This window comes from Oncorhynchus masou, chromosome 18 (genome assembly GCF_036934945.1).
Source record: "Oncorhynchus masou masou isolate Uvic2021 chromosome 18, UVic_Omas_1.1, whole genome shotgun sequence".
Classification (NCBI taxonomy): domain Eukaryota; kingdom Metazoa; phylum Chordata; class Actinopteri; order Salmoniformes; family Salmonidae; genus Oncorhynchus; species Oncorhynchus masou.
The window spans coordinates 11,886,105-11,902,772 of record NC_088229.1 but is presented as its reverse complement, the minus strand read 5'-3'; the positions used below and the strand labels follow the sequence as shown (position 1 = coordinate 11,902,772).

Genomic DNA, 16,668 nt, shown 5'->3' with positions numbered 1-16,668 from the left:
TACAGCATGCCATGAGGCTGAATTACACTGTAGAAACTTTGTCCGTTTCTGTAGCCACACTAACGTCTACCTCTCCACACTTGGTCTCTAAAACTCTGTTTTATCAGGCTTCCTAGCCTTCTTCCGTTGTCTGTCCGATGCACAGAGCCTCCTCTTCTGTAACACGTGTCTCATAGTCTGCTGGACTGTATGACAATGTTTTAGTCTTTGGATCTGCTGAATGAGTCTGGCACTAATCTTTGTATTTCCTTGCCTGTCAGTGTTTTCAGAGATACTAACAACGAGGCATTTAAAGATCCATCCTCTGCTGTGTGTTTACCCATTCCATAGTTCTTATCCAGCATGATAACACCTAGCAATTCCAATTGGGGCCCTGTGTTTTGCACAATCATGTGTCATAGCAAGATTTGAATAAAGGTTCAAATCCAAGCATGTCACATGATTGTGCAAAACAGGGCCTCCGATATAATATAGGAGGTCATGTTGATTTTCAACCATTCAGAGAGGCAATTCTGATTATAGTTTGTACAAGCATGTTACACTTAATTTATAATAGCAGTAAGGCCCGGGGGATGTGATGTATATGGCCAATATACCACGGCCAAAGGATGTTCTTAGGCACAACTTAATGTGGAGTGCCTGGATACAGACCTGAGCCGTGATATATTGTCCACATATCACAAACCCCCGAGGTGCCTTATTGCTATTATACACCTCTTACCAACATAATTAGAGCAGTAAAAATAAATGTTTTGTCATACCCGTGGTATACGGTCTGATATACCATGGCTGTCAGCCAATCAGCATTCAGGGCTTGAACCACCCAGTTTATAATATATGTTATAGTCCGTGTGAAACTCTGACAATTCAATGTCCCGGGCTGCATTTGTCATTGTTCTTGGTTCCATTGTGCCAGGCAAAAGCTCAATCAAGTACAGCTCAGTTATTTTTAAAGACAACAAATACTGTTCTTGCTGGTTCCTCTCCCCTCCCCAGCCAGCTCCTGTTGTTCCTTTACACATGGTACCTGTTAGACATTGATCAGTTGAAGCTAATAATGATGCTCGTTGGGACGCCAGAGCCTGAGCTCTTGATGAAAATCTCCTCTTCGTCTGTGAGTTGTACACATAGTTATTATGCTGCAAGGTCTCTGCTTGCTTAAATTGCTAAAGTCCCTGGTAATTATTTGTTTTTGCATCAATCTGTGAAGTGTGTTATACTCTTCAGCAACAATAACTATTTTACATGTTTACATCCTTTGAAATCTCTGTTTGTGAGATGGGGTCAAATGCGATACCTGTTTTGATTTGAAAACAAATTCTTCACTTGGATAAATGAACATACATTTCTCAGGGCTCTACAGTGCGACCATTTTACTTGCATATGCGCCTAAATATTTTGCTGTGTGATCTGGAATTTAAATTTAGGAGCACCAGTGCTCCTAGAAAAATTACTTATTACGGTGTGCTCCTAAATTTCTGTGTGCCTAAAAAAAAATTAACCAAAAAGGGTCAGCATAGAGCCCTGCTTCTATGTTCAAAGCTTTGGGTTTCACACCTGTGATTTATTAACTTGACTTTCTCCTGACTAATTGAACTTTCTCTTCTCTAACATAACCTCAAGCATGCTATCTGTCTGCCTTACACACACCTTTACAATCTCACACTCTCTTTTCTTACCTTTCCCTCCAAAGATGGGACTATTCACTTTTTTTTGCAGAGCGTCTTAGGAGTTGAGCCTTACCATAAAACTCATAAAGAAGACTGTTAGCCCGCGGAGCTAAACGCCTAGGCCAGAAAGCCAGGTATAAGCTCGAGGAGCTAATGCGAGTCATCAGGTCTCCCACTGACTAGCTGCTTGTCAACTTACCGTCTCTGCTATACTGCTGTCTGCTGATACCCCTTGACCCGTACCTGATAGATATAAACCAGCTTCAACAGATAATGCGTCTGACAGGAACGCCCCCAGCCTCTCTAATAAGCAGGATGCCAAGCCACGAGGTGAGCAGGACCAAATTACTCATTTCAATGCATTTTATATGGGGCCAAGCAAGGATTTGAACCCAAGTCCTCGAACCTGCGTGCCACAAGACTGTTAGCTCCAGGGTTGGGGTAAATTCCAAGTCAATTCAGGAAGAAAACTGAAAATTGCATTTTTACTCCCTGAGTTGACCAAATTGACTCCAACCCTGGTTAGCCCGAACCACCGCCGTCACACCTAGCCCAGAGCACTGCCACCGCCGTCACACCTAGCCCAGAGCACTGCCACCTCCGTCACACCTAGCCCAGAGCAGTGCCTCCTCCGTCACACCTAGCCCAGAGCACTGCCACCGCCGTCACACCTAGCCCAGAGCACTGCCACCGCCGTCACACCTAGCCCAGAGCACTGCCACCGCCGCCACACCTAGCCCAGAGCACTGCCACCGCCGTCACATCTAGCCCAGAGCACTGCCACCGCCGTCACATCTAGCCCAGAGCACTGCCACCGCAGTCACACCTAGCCCAGAGCAGTGCCACCGCAGTCACATCTAGCCCAGAGCAGTGCCACCTCCGTCACATCTAGCCCAGAGCACTGCCACATTCCCAGTGCTACAATATTACAACCTCCTTAGATTATCTTTGCTCCCACATAAAGAGTATGTAGACAAACATACATGTAGCATTTTGTCATTGCTGCTTTTTTCGACTGTAGGTTTCTCTGTTCTACTACCCAAAGCGCTCTACTATAACCACTGAGTGGCGTCTGATGCTTGCTGTACGTCAATGCAAGTCAAGCAGCAACTACTCTCTTGCCTTCTAATGTTTGGCTTGCCATAGCAGTGTTGTAAAGCATTATGAAACCATATAAAGTATTAATATGTCTAGAATTGCACACTAACAAACTATGGCACATTGCCTGAACCAGAATTTGTTTGAATTGAAACACTTCCTCCTCTGACAACAGTGTGGTAAGGGAAGTAGGAACTGAAATTCACAGTATTGAAGTTCTTGAAGTGTGAACTGATTGAGTAGATGGTAGCTGTATTACATGATGCTAGATTATACAGTAAGTACTGCAACCAAATAAATAAACAATACTCAGTTATTGTTTACCTGGGGCGGCAGGGTGCCCTAGTGGTTAGAGCGTTGGACTAGTAACCGGAAGGTTGCAAGTTCAAATTCCCGAGCTGACAAGGTACAAATCTGTCGTTCTGCCCCTGAACTGTTCCTAGGCCGTCATTGAAAATAAGAATTTGTTCTTAATTGACTTGCCTAGTTAAATAAAGGTTAAAAAAATGTTTTTAAATACTGTTTCTTCTCCTTCTGCTTTCTCTCTCTCTCTTTGCACATTCACTTAATCTGCAATGAAACCCTCTCTTAGCAGTGCTGATAATAATCCAATTCTTGCCAATGCTGCCATATGATCAAGTGACTGGGACAATGTGGTTATGAGTAAATCTAGTCACATTTCTCCTGATGAGGGATCCCAAATGGCACCCTATTCCCTTTATAGTGCACAGTCACAAGTGGGGACATGGGGAATATGATGTGGTTTGGCAAAAGTCCTTGTCTAATATGGGACTAATTAGTGCTAATCATAGTCTTTACTCTCTGAATACAAAGTTAGTGGCCGCTTTCGCAGCCCCAGATAAAGACAGGGGCATTATGTAGTTAATACGGTGCTGTTTTGGATGCCAGCCTGGTTTTGTGTTCTATTGGCCTTTAACCTCTGATCTCTTTACTCCCATTGGTTTTCAGGCAAGGAACTACATCAAATCCTTGCCTCAGATGCCCAAGAGGAATTTTTCTGACGTGTTCATTGGAGCCAACCCACAAGGTAGTGTTGGAATCATTTTATACTCGGAACACTTGCCTGTAAATCAGACCCCAAGATGTTATATTTTGTGGTGATAATGAGAGGAAGGAGTCATAAGATGGCCTGCTGCAGCCATTTTCATAAAGCATCATAGAGTAGGTGCTTTTTAGGTTTGCCCTCTCCATACAATCTTTATCAATTTATGATGGAAAAAGCTAAACTGATCCTATAACAGCACTCCTACACTGAGAGTCTTTGTGAATATGGACCCTGTTGGTATGCATGATGTTTTTCTGCTTGTAGCTGTGGACCTGCTGGAGAAGATGTTGGTTCTGGACACAGATAAGAGGATCACGGCTGCCGAGGCTCTGGCCCACCCCTACTTCTCCCAGTACCACGACCCAGACGACGAGCCTGAGGCTGACCCCTACGACCAGAGCTTTGAGAGCCGCGATCTGGACATCGAAGAATGGAAACGTATGTAAAATGGAATAGATGGGGCCATTATACCTGAATGCTTTAAAGTAGAGTGGGACCAAACTTTTTCCATCTTGCAGGATAAATGTATTTTGCTCTGCTCTGCTCCCAACCCCTCAGACAGCTCTGAAACACCTGCGAAACACATTTCTATCTCCCTCCCTTCCTCACAGGGCTGACCTTTGAGGCGGTATGTGATTTTGAGCCACCCATCTTCGATGAAAACGACATGGAATCGTGAATGGGCAATGTGATTTTTACAAGCCCCTCTCCCGTCAACACCAAACATCTCTATCACTGAGGTTCCCTCTTACCAGACGACCTTTTGGAATAATAGTGCCTGCAAATGTTTGTCTATTGTTATATTTCTTAAGCTCTCGCTCTCTCTCCCACCATTTTGACTCCGTAAGGTGTTACAAGGGAAACGTTACAAAAAATAGCCTGGTCCCAGATTCGTTGGTGCTGTGGCATGACAATGGCCATGGGAGTTGGCTGTACAACCCAAACAGATATGGGACCAGGCTAGAACTACAATGGAGGAGAGGAGAGCGACATTTTTAAGGGCTGTTAAATCGGTGTTAACAAATACTGATTGTATGTGTCTACTACCGTGTATTTTCAAGGGAGAAATGGAGGCAAGCAGAAAACAACCACTAATACCATTATTGGTCCATTTCTGAAAAATGTCATGCTTCTTTTATTATTCTGTCTATATTTGTGTCCCAAATGGCACCCTATTCCCTATTTAGTGCTCTGCTTTTGACCAGGGCACTATATAGGGAATAGGATGCTATTTGGAATAAAATCTATATTTAAACTAGTTTTGTATTCCTCCTTCAGAAGTTTTATTATTATGAAAGTATTGCTCACCACTGTATTCTATTGCTCATTACTGTATTCTATTGCTCACCACTGTATTCTATTGCTCACCACTGTATTCTATTGCTCACCACTGTATTCTATTGCTCACCACTGTATTCTATTGCTCACCACTGTATTCTATTGCTCACCACTGTATTCTATTGCTCACCACTGTATTCTATTGCTCACCACTGTATTCTATTGCTCACCACTGTATTCTATTGCTCACCACTGTATTCTATTGCTCACCACTGTATTCTCTTGCTCACCACTGTATTCTCTTGCTCACCACTGTATTCTCTTGCTCACCACTGTATTCTATTGCTCATTACTGTATTCTATTGCTCATTACTGTATTCTATTGCTCATTACTGTATTCTCTTGCTCATTACTGTATTCTCTTGCTCATTACTGTATTCTCTTGCTCACCACTGTATTCTCTTGCTCACCACTGTATTCTCTTGCTCATTACTGTATTCTCTTGCTCATTACTGTATTCTATTGCTCACCACTGTATTCTATTGCTCACCACTGTGATATCCGAAAGAAATTAGATGCTGAATTTAAACATCCGGAAAATGTGTTCTGATTGAATCATTTCATGATGTGTATCATCTGAAATGTGCAATAATGCTTGTCTGTCACTCGCGCTCTGCCAATCTACCAATCACAGCGTTCATGTCAGACTCCCCTGGCTTTGTTTTCCTGTCAGTCACAGCACTGGTGTCAAGACTCCCAGGCACTTCAGAAACCGGTGATGATCTTCTTTAATGGATCTGGTATATGACATAGGATGTGTCCCAAATGGAACTCTAATACTGCAGTACTAAATGCGGAAGACTATATTTCAGTTGAATGCATTGAGTTGTGCAACTGACTAGGTATGTTCCTTTCCTTTGAACAGGGCCCATAGGCTTATGGTCAACAGTAGTGCACTATATAGTGAATTGGGGACCATTTGGAATGCACATAGGGATTCATTCTATTCTTCAACATTGTTATGAACTTTTTAACTTTATGGAAATGTTTTAGCTGTGAGAAATGTTTCAATATACCACGTTGCAGATTAGTTCCCCCTCCCCCAAGTTTTAATACTGTTCAATGCCAGCGCCAGACCATAGGATGTTTAATCCCTTTTACATTGTAGTCATTTTAACAGGCGCTCTGATCCAGAGCAGCCTACAAGAGCAATTGGGGTTAAGTGCCTTGCTCAAGGACACATCGACAGATTTTTCACCTAGACCGCTCAGGGATTCGAACTATCAACCTTTCTGTTACTGGCCCGGTTTTAACCGGTAGGCTACCTGCCGCCCATTTAATGCTCTCAAACCCTAAAATCATTATTCAGCTAATTGAATACCCAAATGATGGAATTCTGGCAGATTCAGACAATTTTTGTGGCTTCCTCTCGTCCTCATCTCCTTGATCTGCACTGAGGTAAAGGAACTGGACAGGAGAAAGCGAAGGCCTGGTAGGGGTCAACCATATTGCTTTCAACTGTTCTGTGTTTCAGAACACAACTGTGCAGATGACGGGCACAATGGAAGGAATATTGAGAATATATATAGAATATTGAGATACAGCGTCAGAATAAATAACCGTGATGGCCCCAGGACTCTAGTTGAACCATGCTGCACTCCATTGTATAGCCCCAGGACTCTAGTTGAACCATGCTGCACTCCATTGAATAGCCCCAGGACTCTAGTTGAACCATGCTGCACTCCATTGAATAGCCCCAGGACTCGAGCCTAGTTGAACCATGCTGCACTCCATTGAATAGCCCCAGGACTCGAGCCTAGTTGAACCATGCTGCACTCCATTGAATAGCCCCAGGACTCTAGTTGAACCATGCTGCACTCCATTGTATAGCCCCAGGACTCTAGTTGAACCATGCTGCACTCCATTGAATAGCCCCAGGACTCTAGTTGAACCATGCTGCACTCCATTGAATAGCCCCAGGACTCGAGCCTAGTTGAACCATGCTGCACTCCATTGAATAGCCCCAGGACTCGAGCCTAGTTGAACCATGCTGCACTCCATTGAATAGCCCCAGGACTCTAGCCTAGTTGAACCATGCTGCACTCCATTGAATAGCCCCAGGACTCGAGCCTAGTTGAACCATGCTGCACTCCATTGAATAGCCCCAGGACTCTAGTTGAACCATGCTGCACTCCATTGAATAGCCCCAGGACTCGAGCCTAGTTGAACCATGCTGCACTCCATTGAATAGCCCCAGGACTCTAGCCTAGTTGAACCATGCTGCACTCCATTGAATAGCCCCAGGACTCGAGCCTAGTTGAACCATGCTGCACTCCATTGAATAGCCCCAGGACTCTAGTTGAACCATGCTGCACTCCATTGAATAGCCCCAGGACTCGAGCCTAGTTGAACCATGCTGCACTCCATTGAATAGCCCCAGGACTCTAGCCTAGTTGAACCATGCTGCACTCCATTGAATAGCCCCAGGACTCTAGTTGAACCATGCTGCACTCCATTGTATAGCCCCAGGACTCGAGCCTAGTTGAACCATGCTGCACTCCATTGAATAGCCCCAGGACTCTAGCCTAGTTGAACCATGCTGCACTCCATTGAATAGAGAATTAATTCTGGTTTCACCACTTTCCATATTGACACTTTAAAACCCGATGGAGTTGATATGAGCCACTGTGGGCAATCAATGAATGTGCCAATCAACGTGGCATTAAGTAAACTAGGAAAAGTATGTATTTTTGGGTACAAAATCAACTCAAATGTATGTAAATATCTGTTCTATATTTTATTTTTTAATCTTCATGACTTCTTTTTTGGTTTGTTGAATTTAAACAATCTTCATTATCAGCATGTTCATCATTTGTGTGTGTGTGTGTGTTTTGAATATGTGTTAACAGGAGCTTGACGTGTCATGCTTAAAGCCGCAAAATAGACAAATGTAAATCGATGTCAAAAAGAAATGAGGGAATTGCTTAGTTATATTTATACTTTGAGGTGGTATTTCAACTGGAGAGAGATACTGTTGTTTATGTCAGCCAATCCCCATAGAAGACTGACATCTAACAGTCTTTACAGCAGAGTAACTATTACTATAATTAATGCCTTTGTTTATAAAGAAATAAAGACAGTTATTTTTAAGTCTATAGTCTGTTTTATACTTTGTGCCTTTAAGTCCATACCCTACTTGTGCTAGAAGTATTCAAGGTTTGCAAAGGAAGTGGCAATGCTTATCTCTGTAGCTTGTAACAGTTTTTCACACTACTGAGTCATATCATGCCGGATTGTGCATCCACCAACCAAGCAGTAAAAGACAATGTGAAAAGATCAGAGCCATCACAGTTGTGTTTGGGTCAGAGCAGTTGTGTAGAAATGTGTATTATCATTAGTGTATTAATGGTGAAGTTTGTTTTGCATGGCCAGGTACCCCAGGTGGGCAGAGTTCTCATTTTAGACCATTCCATTGGTCCTTAAGTGAAATCCTCATCCAACCGAGGCACCAGCCATCCAAAACGAACTCCGCCACTCAATTAAATGAAGGCAGCAGTCTGTGGGCCGCACACATAGCATTGACTATGACACCTGTCTATTCAATCGTTAAAGGTGAAGACTGTTATATTTATCAAAGCAATTCTATTTGTAATTATTCAGTAATTAAACAAATCACAGAATAGTAATTAGCTAGGAAGTCGGGGTTCCACGGGGAAATGTTTTAGAGTTTAAATTTCCCAAATATAACTCTTCAGATATTTTATTTTCTTATCGATTAGTCTTCTATTAATGCATTGTTACCTCGTCAGTCTCATTCCTAAACGTTGCAAGCCTTTGGATATCTGCACGAATCCTAACATAAATCATGAATCAGCGATATACAAATTGGCTTATTTATTTACCAACTCATCAATCACGGAATTACATAAACACACACACACAATAGTTACACATTGGTTACTGACATGATACCCAAAAGTCCCTAGTGGGCTAAGTCGATATGACGGCTCAGTAGACAAAGGAAAGAGGTGGGGCCAGCTCAAGAGTGGCCTCACCCCTTCGCAGAGGGCCTTTGTTGTCCCTCTCTTCGATCGCCTGTCTGCCGGATAGATTTTTGACAGAAAGTCTCTGGTTTGTCCACCATAGATCAAAGTCTTTGGGAGTTGTAGCTTGTTATAATAGATACGTCAGAGTACTATTCGGTCATAAGACTGTTTGCGTTTACTAAACTAAAGTACTTAAAAAGCTGCAGCCTGAATAATTGGTCTGTAGTTTGTAGATTTCTTCACCATTTCAGCGTGGTGATGATCTCCACGTTCTCTGGCCTTGTCCTTTGGTAGAGTTGTAGTTTGAACCACTTCACACGCTAGCATCACCCTGCGTGTTTTGGTCTAGCGTTTTAGCCATTTCAACGTGGGGACCCTGTCCTGGCATTATCTTGACTAAATGTACATTTTGTAAATGTGCTCTGTGGTCACTGACTGGTTTTTAATGTAATGTTTCAACTATACTCTCATTTAGAAGGCTAACATCACATTTCATCTTTTCAAAAGTAGTCCCATACTCAATCATTCATTTTATACAACATTCAAATGTAAATCTGGTAACTGGGAAATATACACATTCAGAGAAACAGTTCTGTTCAGCTGTGGTAGTTTGTTACATGAATTTAGTAACTGTGTGTTCATTAACCAATTCAATTGTAACAAAGCAAAACACTTTGTCCATTTCTAAGAATTTGTAAGGTTCTTATTTGCATAAAATAGACAAAGATCAGTCTCAAAATTAATCAATAGCATTTATTCCCGAGAGCTCTGGTCATAATACCATGTACATTGGTTTATATATACCTCACATTTCGTCATAAATGTCCCCCCTCCTCCTCTACAATGGCAATATAGTTCAAGCCTTCTCACATTGTTTAACAGGTGGCAGACAATCTACAACAAGCCCAATGTCTTTCCCCTCCCTGGGTGAGGACAGAATGTCCTGTAAGGAACACAGCATTCCAGCCGGTCTGACGACAGCTCCATTTGTTTCTAACAAGGAACAGAAAGTCATTGTTCTAATTCTTGACTAAAACTACACACATTATATTCAGTATTATAATAAGATTCATACATTCATACAGTAACATAGTAGTATTCTGTTTAGTTATAGTTCTAAGTTAAATGTATACATAATTTAGTCATTATTCATAAAAATCCCATAACATTGTTACATTACAAATTATTAAGGAATTCAACATGATTGTTCTTTGAGTACCCACGGACAATTTCAACTGGTTGGAATATAGAAATATTGTTACATTATTCAATCTCTTGAGTTTACCATATTGAAAAAACTGAAATGTACAAAAAAATAACAACAGACGGAAACGTGAAAAAAACTACAGCCTATCTGGTGAATATAAACACCGAGACAGGAACAATCACCCACGAAACACTCAGAGTATGGCTGCCTAAATATGGTTCCCAATCAGAGACAACGATAATCACCTGACTTTGATTGAGAACCGCCTCAGGCAGCCATAGACTACGCTATACACCCCACACAACCCCAAGACGAAACACACCACAATAAACCCATGTCACACCCTGGCCTGACCCAATAAATGAAGATAAACATAATATATTTTGACCAGGGCTTGACACACAGTCTTTCTCTGTGGTAACAAAGGGATTCCTAACCTCCATTTTGCCGAGTGCGGCAAAGAGTTTTAGGTATTTATGACCGTCATAAACCTGTGGTGGGAGAGAGCGAGAGAGGGCTATGATCTTCCCCGTAAAAGGGCGCGTCGTGACACTAGATTGAGTACACTCTATTTTCAAAATAATGTTATTTTGCAGTTATTAATAAATTGATTGGGGACCCTGCGTAGCACCTGTATTAGGCCAAACCTAATAAACAGACGAAGCAGGTTGTGTTCTGTATGAAGGGGGGAGGTGACAAATAAACGTGGCGTACTGGAAGATTGAACGAACATGCGTGAGATACTAAACCTATCTAGCTACTATCAGGCATGGGATATTAAACCGATCTAGCTGCTATCTGGCATGGGATATTAAACCGATCTAGCTGCTATCTGGCATGGGATATTAAACCGATCTAGCTGCTATCTGGCATGGGATATTAAACCCATCTAGCTGCTATCTGGCATGGGATATTAAACCTATCTAGCTGCTATCTGGCATGGGATATTAAACCTATCTAGCTGCTATCTGGCATGGGATATTAAACCTATCTAGCTGCTATCTGGCATGGGATATTAAACCTATCTAGCTGCTATCTGGCATGGGATATTAAACCTATCTAGCTGCTATCTGATCTAGCTGCTATCTGGCATGGGATATTAAACCTATCTAGCTGCTATCTGGCATGGGATATTAAACCTATCTAGCTGCTATCTGGCATGGGATATTAAACCGATCTAGCTGCTATCTGGCATGGGATATTAAACCAATCTTGCTGGGGGGGGCATGGGATAGAGATAGTAATAGAGATAGAAATATCACTCAGGAAATTCCCCATTATTGTATCATTCACTGGTCATTCAGCTCAAAACTGGTCACTGGTCACTCCTCTCTCACCCCATTTCCCCACAATGCCCTTACCTGTAGCCCACTAGTGTGACATTGAGAACTGAATTTTTTTTTGTGTTTATTCATACATTCTCTATGAATTAAAACATTCTGAATAGTTCAAAAAGTCATTGTTATTACAATCATATTAGCCTCTCAGAATACAATAACATTTATCTTAATTAAAAAAAGAAATTAAGTTCGTATTGGTAATGTTTTTGGGAGCAGGACCGACATGATCTGAAATGACATATAATGTTGATAAAATCGCAACCCTGCACGCAAAATGAACTCTTGTCTGGAATAAAACAACATATTGAATTCATGAAAAATGAATGGCTATATAAGAATAGCTATAACCTGGGTGGTTGGAGCCCTGAATGCTGATTGGCTGACAGCGGTGGTATATCAGACCGTATAACACAGGCATGACAAAACATGTAGTTTTACTGCTCTAATGATGTTGGTAACCAGTTTATAATAGCAATAAGGCACCTCTGGGTTTGTGGTATAAAACCAATATACCACGGCAAATGGCTGTATCCAGGCACTCCGCGTTGCGTTGTGTGTAAGAACAGCCCTTAGTCGTGGTATACTGGCCAAATACCACTCCCCCTGGCCTTTATTGCTTAAATGAGCATCAAATAGCAGCCTCTTTAGTAGTCCACAGGGGCTCACACTTCACATAGGATTGGGTCTTGTGGTGAGATAACGGAAAAAAGCACAGAATGACAATATATATATATATATATATATATGTATTTTCCTTTATACAAACATTTGAAAATAATGCTTTTGGAGGACACCTTTTGACTGTCTTTTGGCTGATTTGTTTTACGCTGTGTGATTAACTAAAGATGTGTTGATGAGGTATTTATATCATACATTATGCCATATGACATTCAGGATAATGTAGGCAACAAAATAAAATGTGATTCCCAATAGAAAACGTGTAAACAGAGTAGATAGCATGGAAAATGACACACATAATACCAACTCTAATTGTCTTGTTTTAAATTTTTGTCAAAGATGGTTTTGGGTACTTTTCCGTTATGACTTTGCTGTAATTCAACAGGCTGACACCATGGAGATCCGAGGGGAACTCACAGCTGAATTCAGCCACGCCGGGGTCCGGAAAAGTCACGTTGGTCCTGTTCATCCACGTCAGAAAGTCCTTCAGGCCACCGTCACAGTGGAAGCGATTCCTATATAAGTTGATCCAGCTGAGAGAACTGAAAGCCGCTGGGTCAGGAGAGGAGAGGAAATTGTAAGAGAGGTCAACTGTTTTGAGACTCGCTGGGAAAATGTCTGGTTGGAGGTATGTGAGAGAGTTGAAGCTGAGATCCATCTCTTCCAGAGAGACGAGGCCTTTGAATATGCCATCTGGGAGAGCCCTCAGCGAGTTAAAGCTTAAATCCAGACTAAAAAGCTTGATAAGATTTTCAAATACGTCCAAACACACTCCATGTCCCCATAAAATCTGCAGGGCAACATTCCTGAGCTCCAGCAGCTTTAGAGAGTTTACAGCGGGCACTGAAATATTACTGCTAAAGATGCACCACTTTATGTTGTTGTTACCATACCAGATACGCTCAATGCGCGTGAATTTAGCTAACACAATGTATACATCCTCTAAATTAGTTAACCTATTGTTTTGAACATTCAGTATGATAGTACTGTTAGCAAAGCCCAAGAGGCCCTCTAAGGATGTGATCTTATTATCAGCCAAATGAAGAAGTTGCAGGTTTGGTAGTGGTGCAAGGTAACCATATGTACCTAGTTGCCGAATAGAGTTTCCTGTAAGATCCAGGATTTGTAGGTTTGGAATTCCTGCAAATGCCTGATATCCCAATGCACCAATATGATTGTAAGATAAATCTAATTCTAAAATATTGGGTAGATTGTCAAATGTGTAAGAATAGATTTCCCCCATAAGATTGTGTGACAGGTTGAGTCTTTGTAAATTTTCAAGACCCCAAAATGCCCCCTTGTCGATCTGGTTAATTTTGTTTTGGGCTAATGTTATGTCCTCTACCTCTCTCAGTGGACTGAATACTGCATATTGCAAAGCAAATATAAAGCATTTGGACAAATCTAGAATCTTGATGCCACTATTCTTGAGGCCATTGAATGTTTTCTTGTTTGGGTCTTTGAAATTGCTGAAACCAAATGATTTTCCCATGGTGCTGTGTTCCAGAATAATATGGTGAATTTTCGTTCCTTGGATTGCATTGAAAAACAATTTTGCCTTGTCCACGTTGAATCCGTTGGAAGATAAGTCAAGTGTCTCTATAGACATGTTTCTAAAGGGATTTCCACATCGTTTCCAGTCAAAACCATTTTGAGTCATACCATATAGATAGACGCTGTTCAATTTGAGCAACCGAAAGTGTTTGCCACAAAAGCCAAGCAAATCTTCCTCACATATGCTTTCCATCTGGTTTAGGGTAATGTTTAACTCTTGGAAATCTGTCATGTTCACAAAGAATGGTGAAGGTTGGATTCTTTTCACTTGGTTACCATACAGATCTAGCGTTTTCAAAGACACCAGTGGCCTGAGATAGTCGCCCTGTAATATGGATTCAGTTAGGTCACACACATACAGAGAGAGTGTTCTCAGGTTGGACAGTCCCACAAACGCATCTGGCTCAATCTGTAAACCTCTATTATGTCCTAAATAGAGCACTGCCAAGTTTGCCAGTCTTTGAAAGGTGTTAGTTCTTATAGTTAGCCCATTGACTCGTTGCCAACTGAGGTCCAGTTCCTTTAGCCCTTCAAGCCCAGAGAAAGATGTCTCATTTATCTCACTGATGTAGTTATCCCTCATATACACATGGGTAATGTATGGAGGCAGTGCAGGGACCTGATATAGAGACAGGTTGGTGCAAACTGCTATAGAACCATATAGTGGACATCTTGGGGTGCATTTCACCACTTGCAGGTAGACTCCAAAGATAACCAGCAGTATACAGTTCCTCATCATCCCCCTTGCACAAAAGAAGAAAATAATGCAAATTATTTAAATATAATAAAAATGATGTTTATGTCATTACAGGGCTACCATACATACATTAATTGGATAGATATTTCAGTCTTGAGGTATCCCCTTCAGATGAGACATCCTTGGCTAGGGAGTTTATGTTTAACTGTCTGTTTTCACTTAAAGGTCCATAGTCCACTGGTTCTGTCCCAGCCTGCTAATGGAACTCCCCTACTTTATGTGTGTGCTGAGTACACAGCCTTGCTCTAGTCTGGTGTAACAAGACTTCCCCAGGCCTGTTTGTATTATATCAATGAATAAAGGTGCAGTCTGGGATTGCCACTTTTTGAGCTAAACCGCTGAGGAATGGGACTGGAGAAATGTCACCACTCTCAAATTCATAGACGGGACTATGAGATCAAAATGATAGAATGGTAGAAGATATTTTTTGTATCTTTTTGACCATTTTAATTAAAAACAATCCAAGTTAGATACTTAGTTGTTACCCAGAAATGATTTGCTGGTGAGATCAAAATGGCCGCATTGAACCTTTAAGTTCTTGTACATTTTTTCCTCCAAAGTTCAATGCAAATCCAAGTCAACAATCAGGTTCAAATAATGTTGAAAAACAAATCAATATTTTCTCCATGTATTAAGTTAAGTCAAAAAAGGTAAAACAAATAAAAATAAAGTCAATCACATTAATCCAACCAATCAACTTCAACAAAAAATGAATAGTCAATAATCAAAGAATTAATGAAAAGTTGTAGCTTACCTGAAGTGATGCGCGCTCATAAAGAATGTGTTTACAGCTTGTGAGTATGTTTATCAGATCTCCCCTCGCAGATAACTTGAAGCACTGATATTCATAAACCCAGAAACTGACTTTCCTATCCAGCAATTTTTGAGAGTGATCTACATGAGATAACCTTACTTCTCTTCTGACTGACCTAGTGAAGTTTTTATAGTCCTGTTGTTTTGACTTACATCAAAGTGTCCTCTTGAAACACGGTGAAAAACATTTCCCCCTGTGTAAACATGTTGTGCAAAATTGTGTCACAATTACATTGTTATTACACATGATGCTAATTTAATGTGTAGAACCATGGAATTTCTTTCTGTCTCAATACTCCATTTACAATCAGGGGTATCGGACCACCGGGCATGAGGCTCAAAACATTTTGCATGCCAAAAATGTTCCCCCTGTTGTTTTGGAAACTCCTTCCTTACGCAATTTACACACAATTTGATTTGGTTTGATTTCCACCGCTGCTTACCTGTAGTGTGAACTTGTAGAACTGTAACATGGTGTAATAATATATTCACTCTGAATGAAAAGATTCTGAATAGTCCAAAACTGTAATGTTTTAATATTACACTCATATTAGCCTCTCAATAACGTTTTAAAAATGTAAAGCTCATATTGGCAATGTCTTTGAGAGCAGGACAGACATGATCTGAATTACATGCAATGATGAAAAAATTGCAACCCTGCTCACCAAAAACATCAGCCTGGAATAGGACAATATATTGAACTAATGAAATAGGAACGACTGTAAGTCAATAAGGATAAATAAGCATCATCAAATAGCGGCCTCTAGTAGTCCACAAGGGGTCACACTTCACAAATGAGTGAGACGTATCATAGAGAATGATAAAGGACTACTGCCCAAAAGCTTGTTTTACCATGGGCATCACTATTGAGGACTTTTACCAGTTTGAAGTCGTCAACTGGGAGGGACTTGCTGTGGGTTAAGGACGAGTCACATAATTCCATCCAGGTCATCAGGAGGGATCAGTCAACTAATTATAATCGTGAGAAAATATTGCATAACTGCAGGGGGCAGTAAATCACCAACCTTGGCTTATCCCTGTTTAAACAACACACTCCAGGTGGCAGTGTGCACCGTTTCAGTTTGTTTATCAACTCATAGATGTAGTAGAAGAAGAAAATGGACTACTTCAAAGTGGAGATGGCCTCAATGGCGCTGCCCG

At 41.2% G+C, this 16,668-nt stretch overlaps 1 protein-coding gene and 1 pseudogene across 1 annotated transcript; one reads left to right on the top strand and one right to left on the bottom strand.

Annotated features, from left to right (window-relative positions):
* LOC135503967 (mitogen-activated protein kinase 14A-like) overlaps nt 1-8,267 on the top strand; it is a 33,564-nt pseudogene extending 25,297 nt beyond the window's left edge.
* Nucleotides 8,268-11,588: 3,321 nt separating this feature from the next.
* LOC135503965 (toll-like receptor 5) lies at nt 11,589-15,814 on the bottom strand. Its single transcript, XM_064922173.1, has 2 exons — nt 15,449-15,814; nt 11,589-14,680 (listed from the first exon to the last, which is right to left on the bottom strand). Exons 1-2 carry the CDS (start codon nt 15,466-15,468, stop codon nt 12,706-12,708), a joined length of 1,995 nt encoding a protein of 664 aa, XP_064778245.1. The 5' UTR covers nt 15,469-15,814; the 3' UTR covers nt 11,589-12,705.
* Nucleotides 15,815-16,668: the final 854 nt, after the last annotated feature.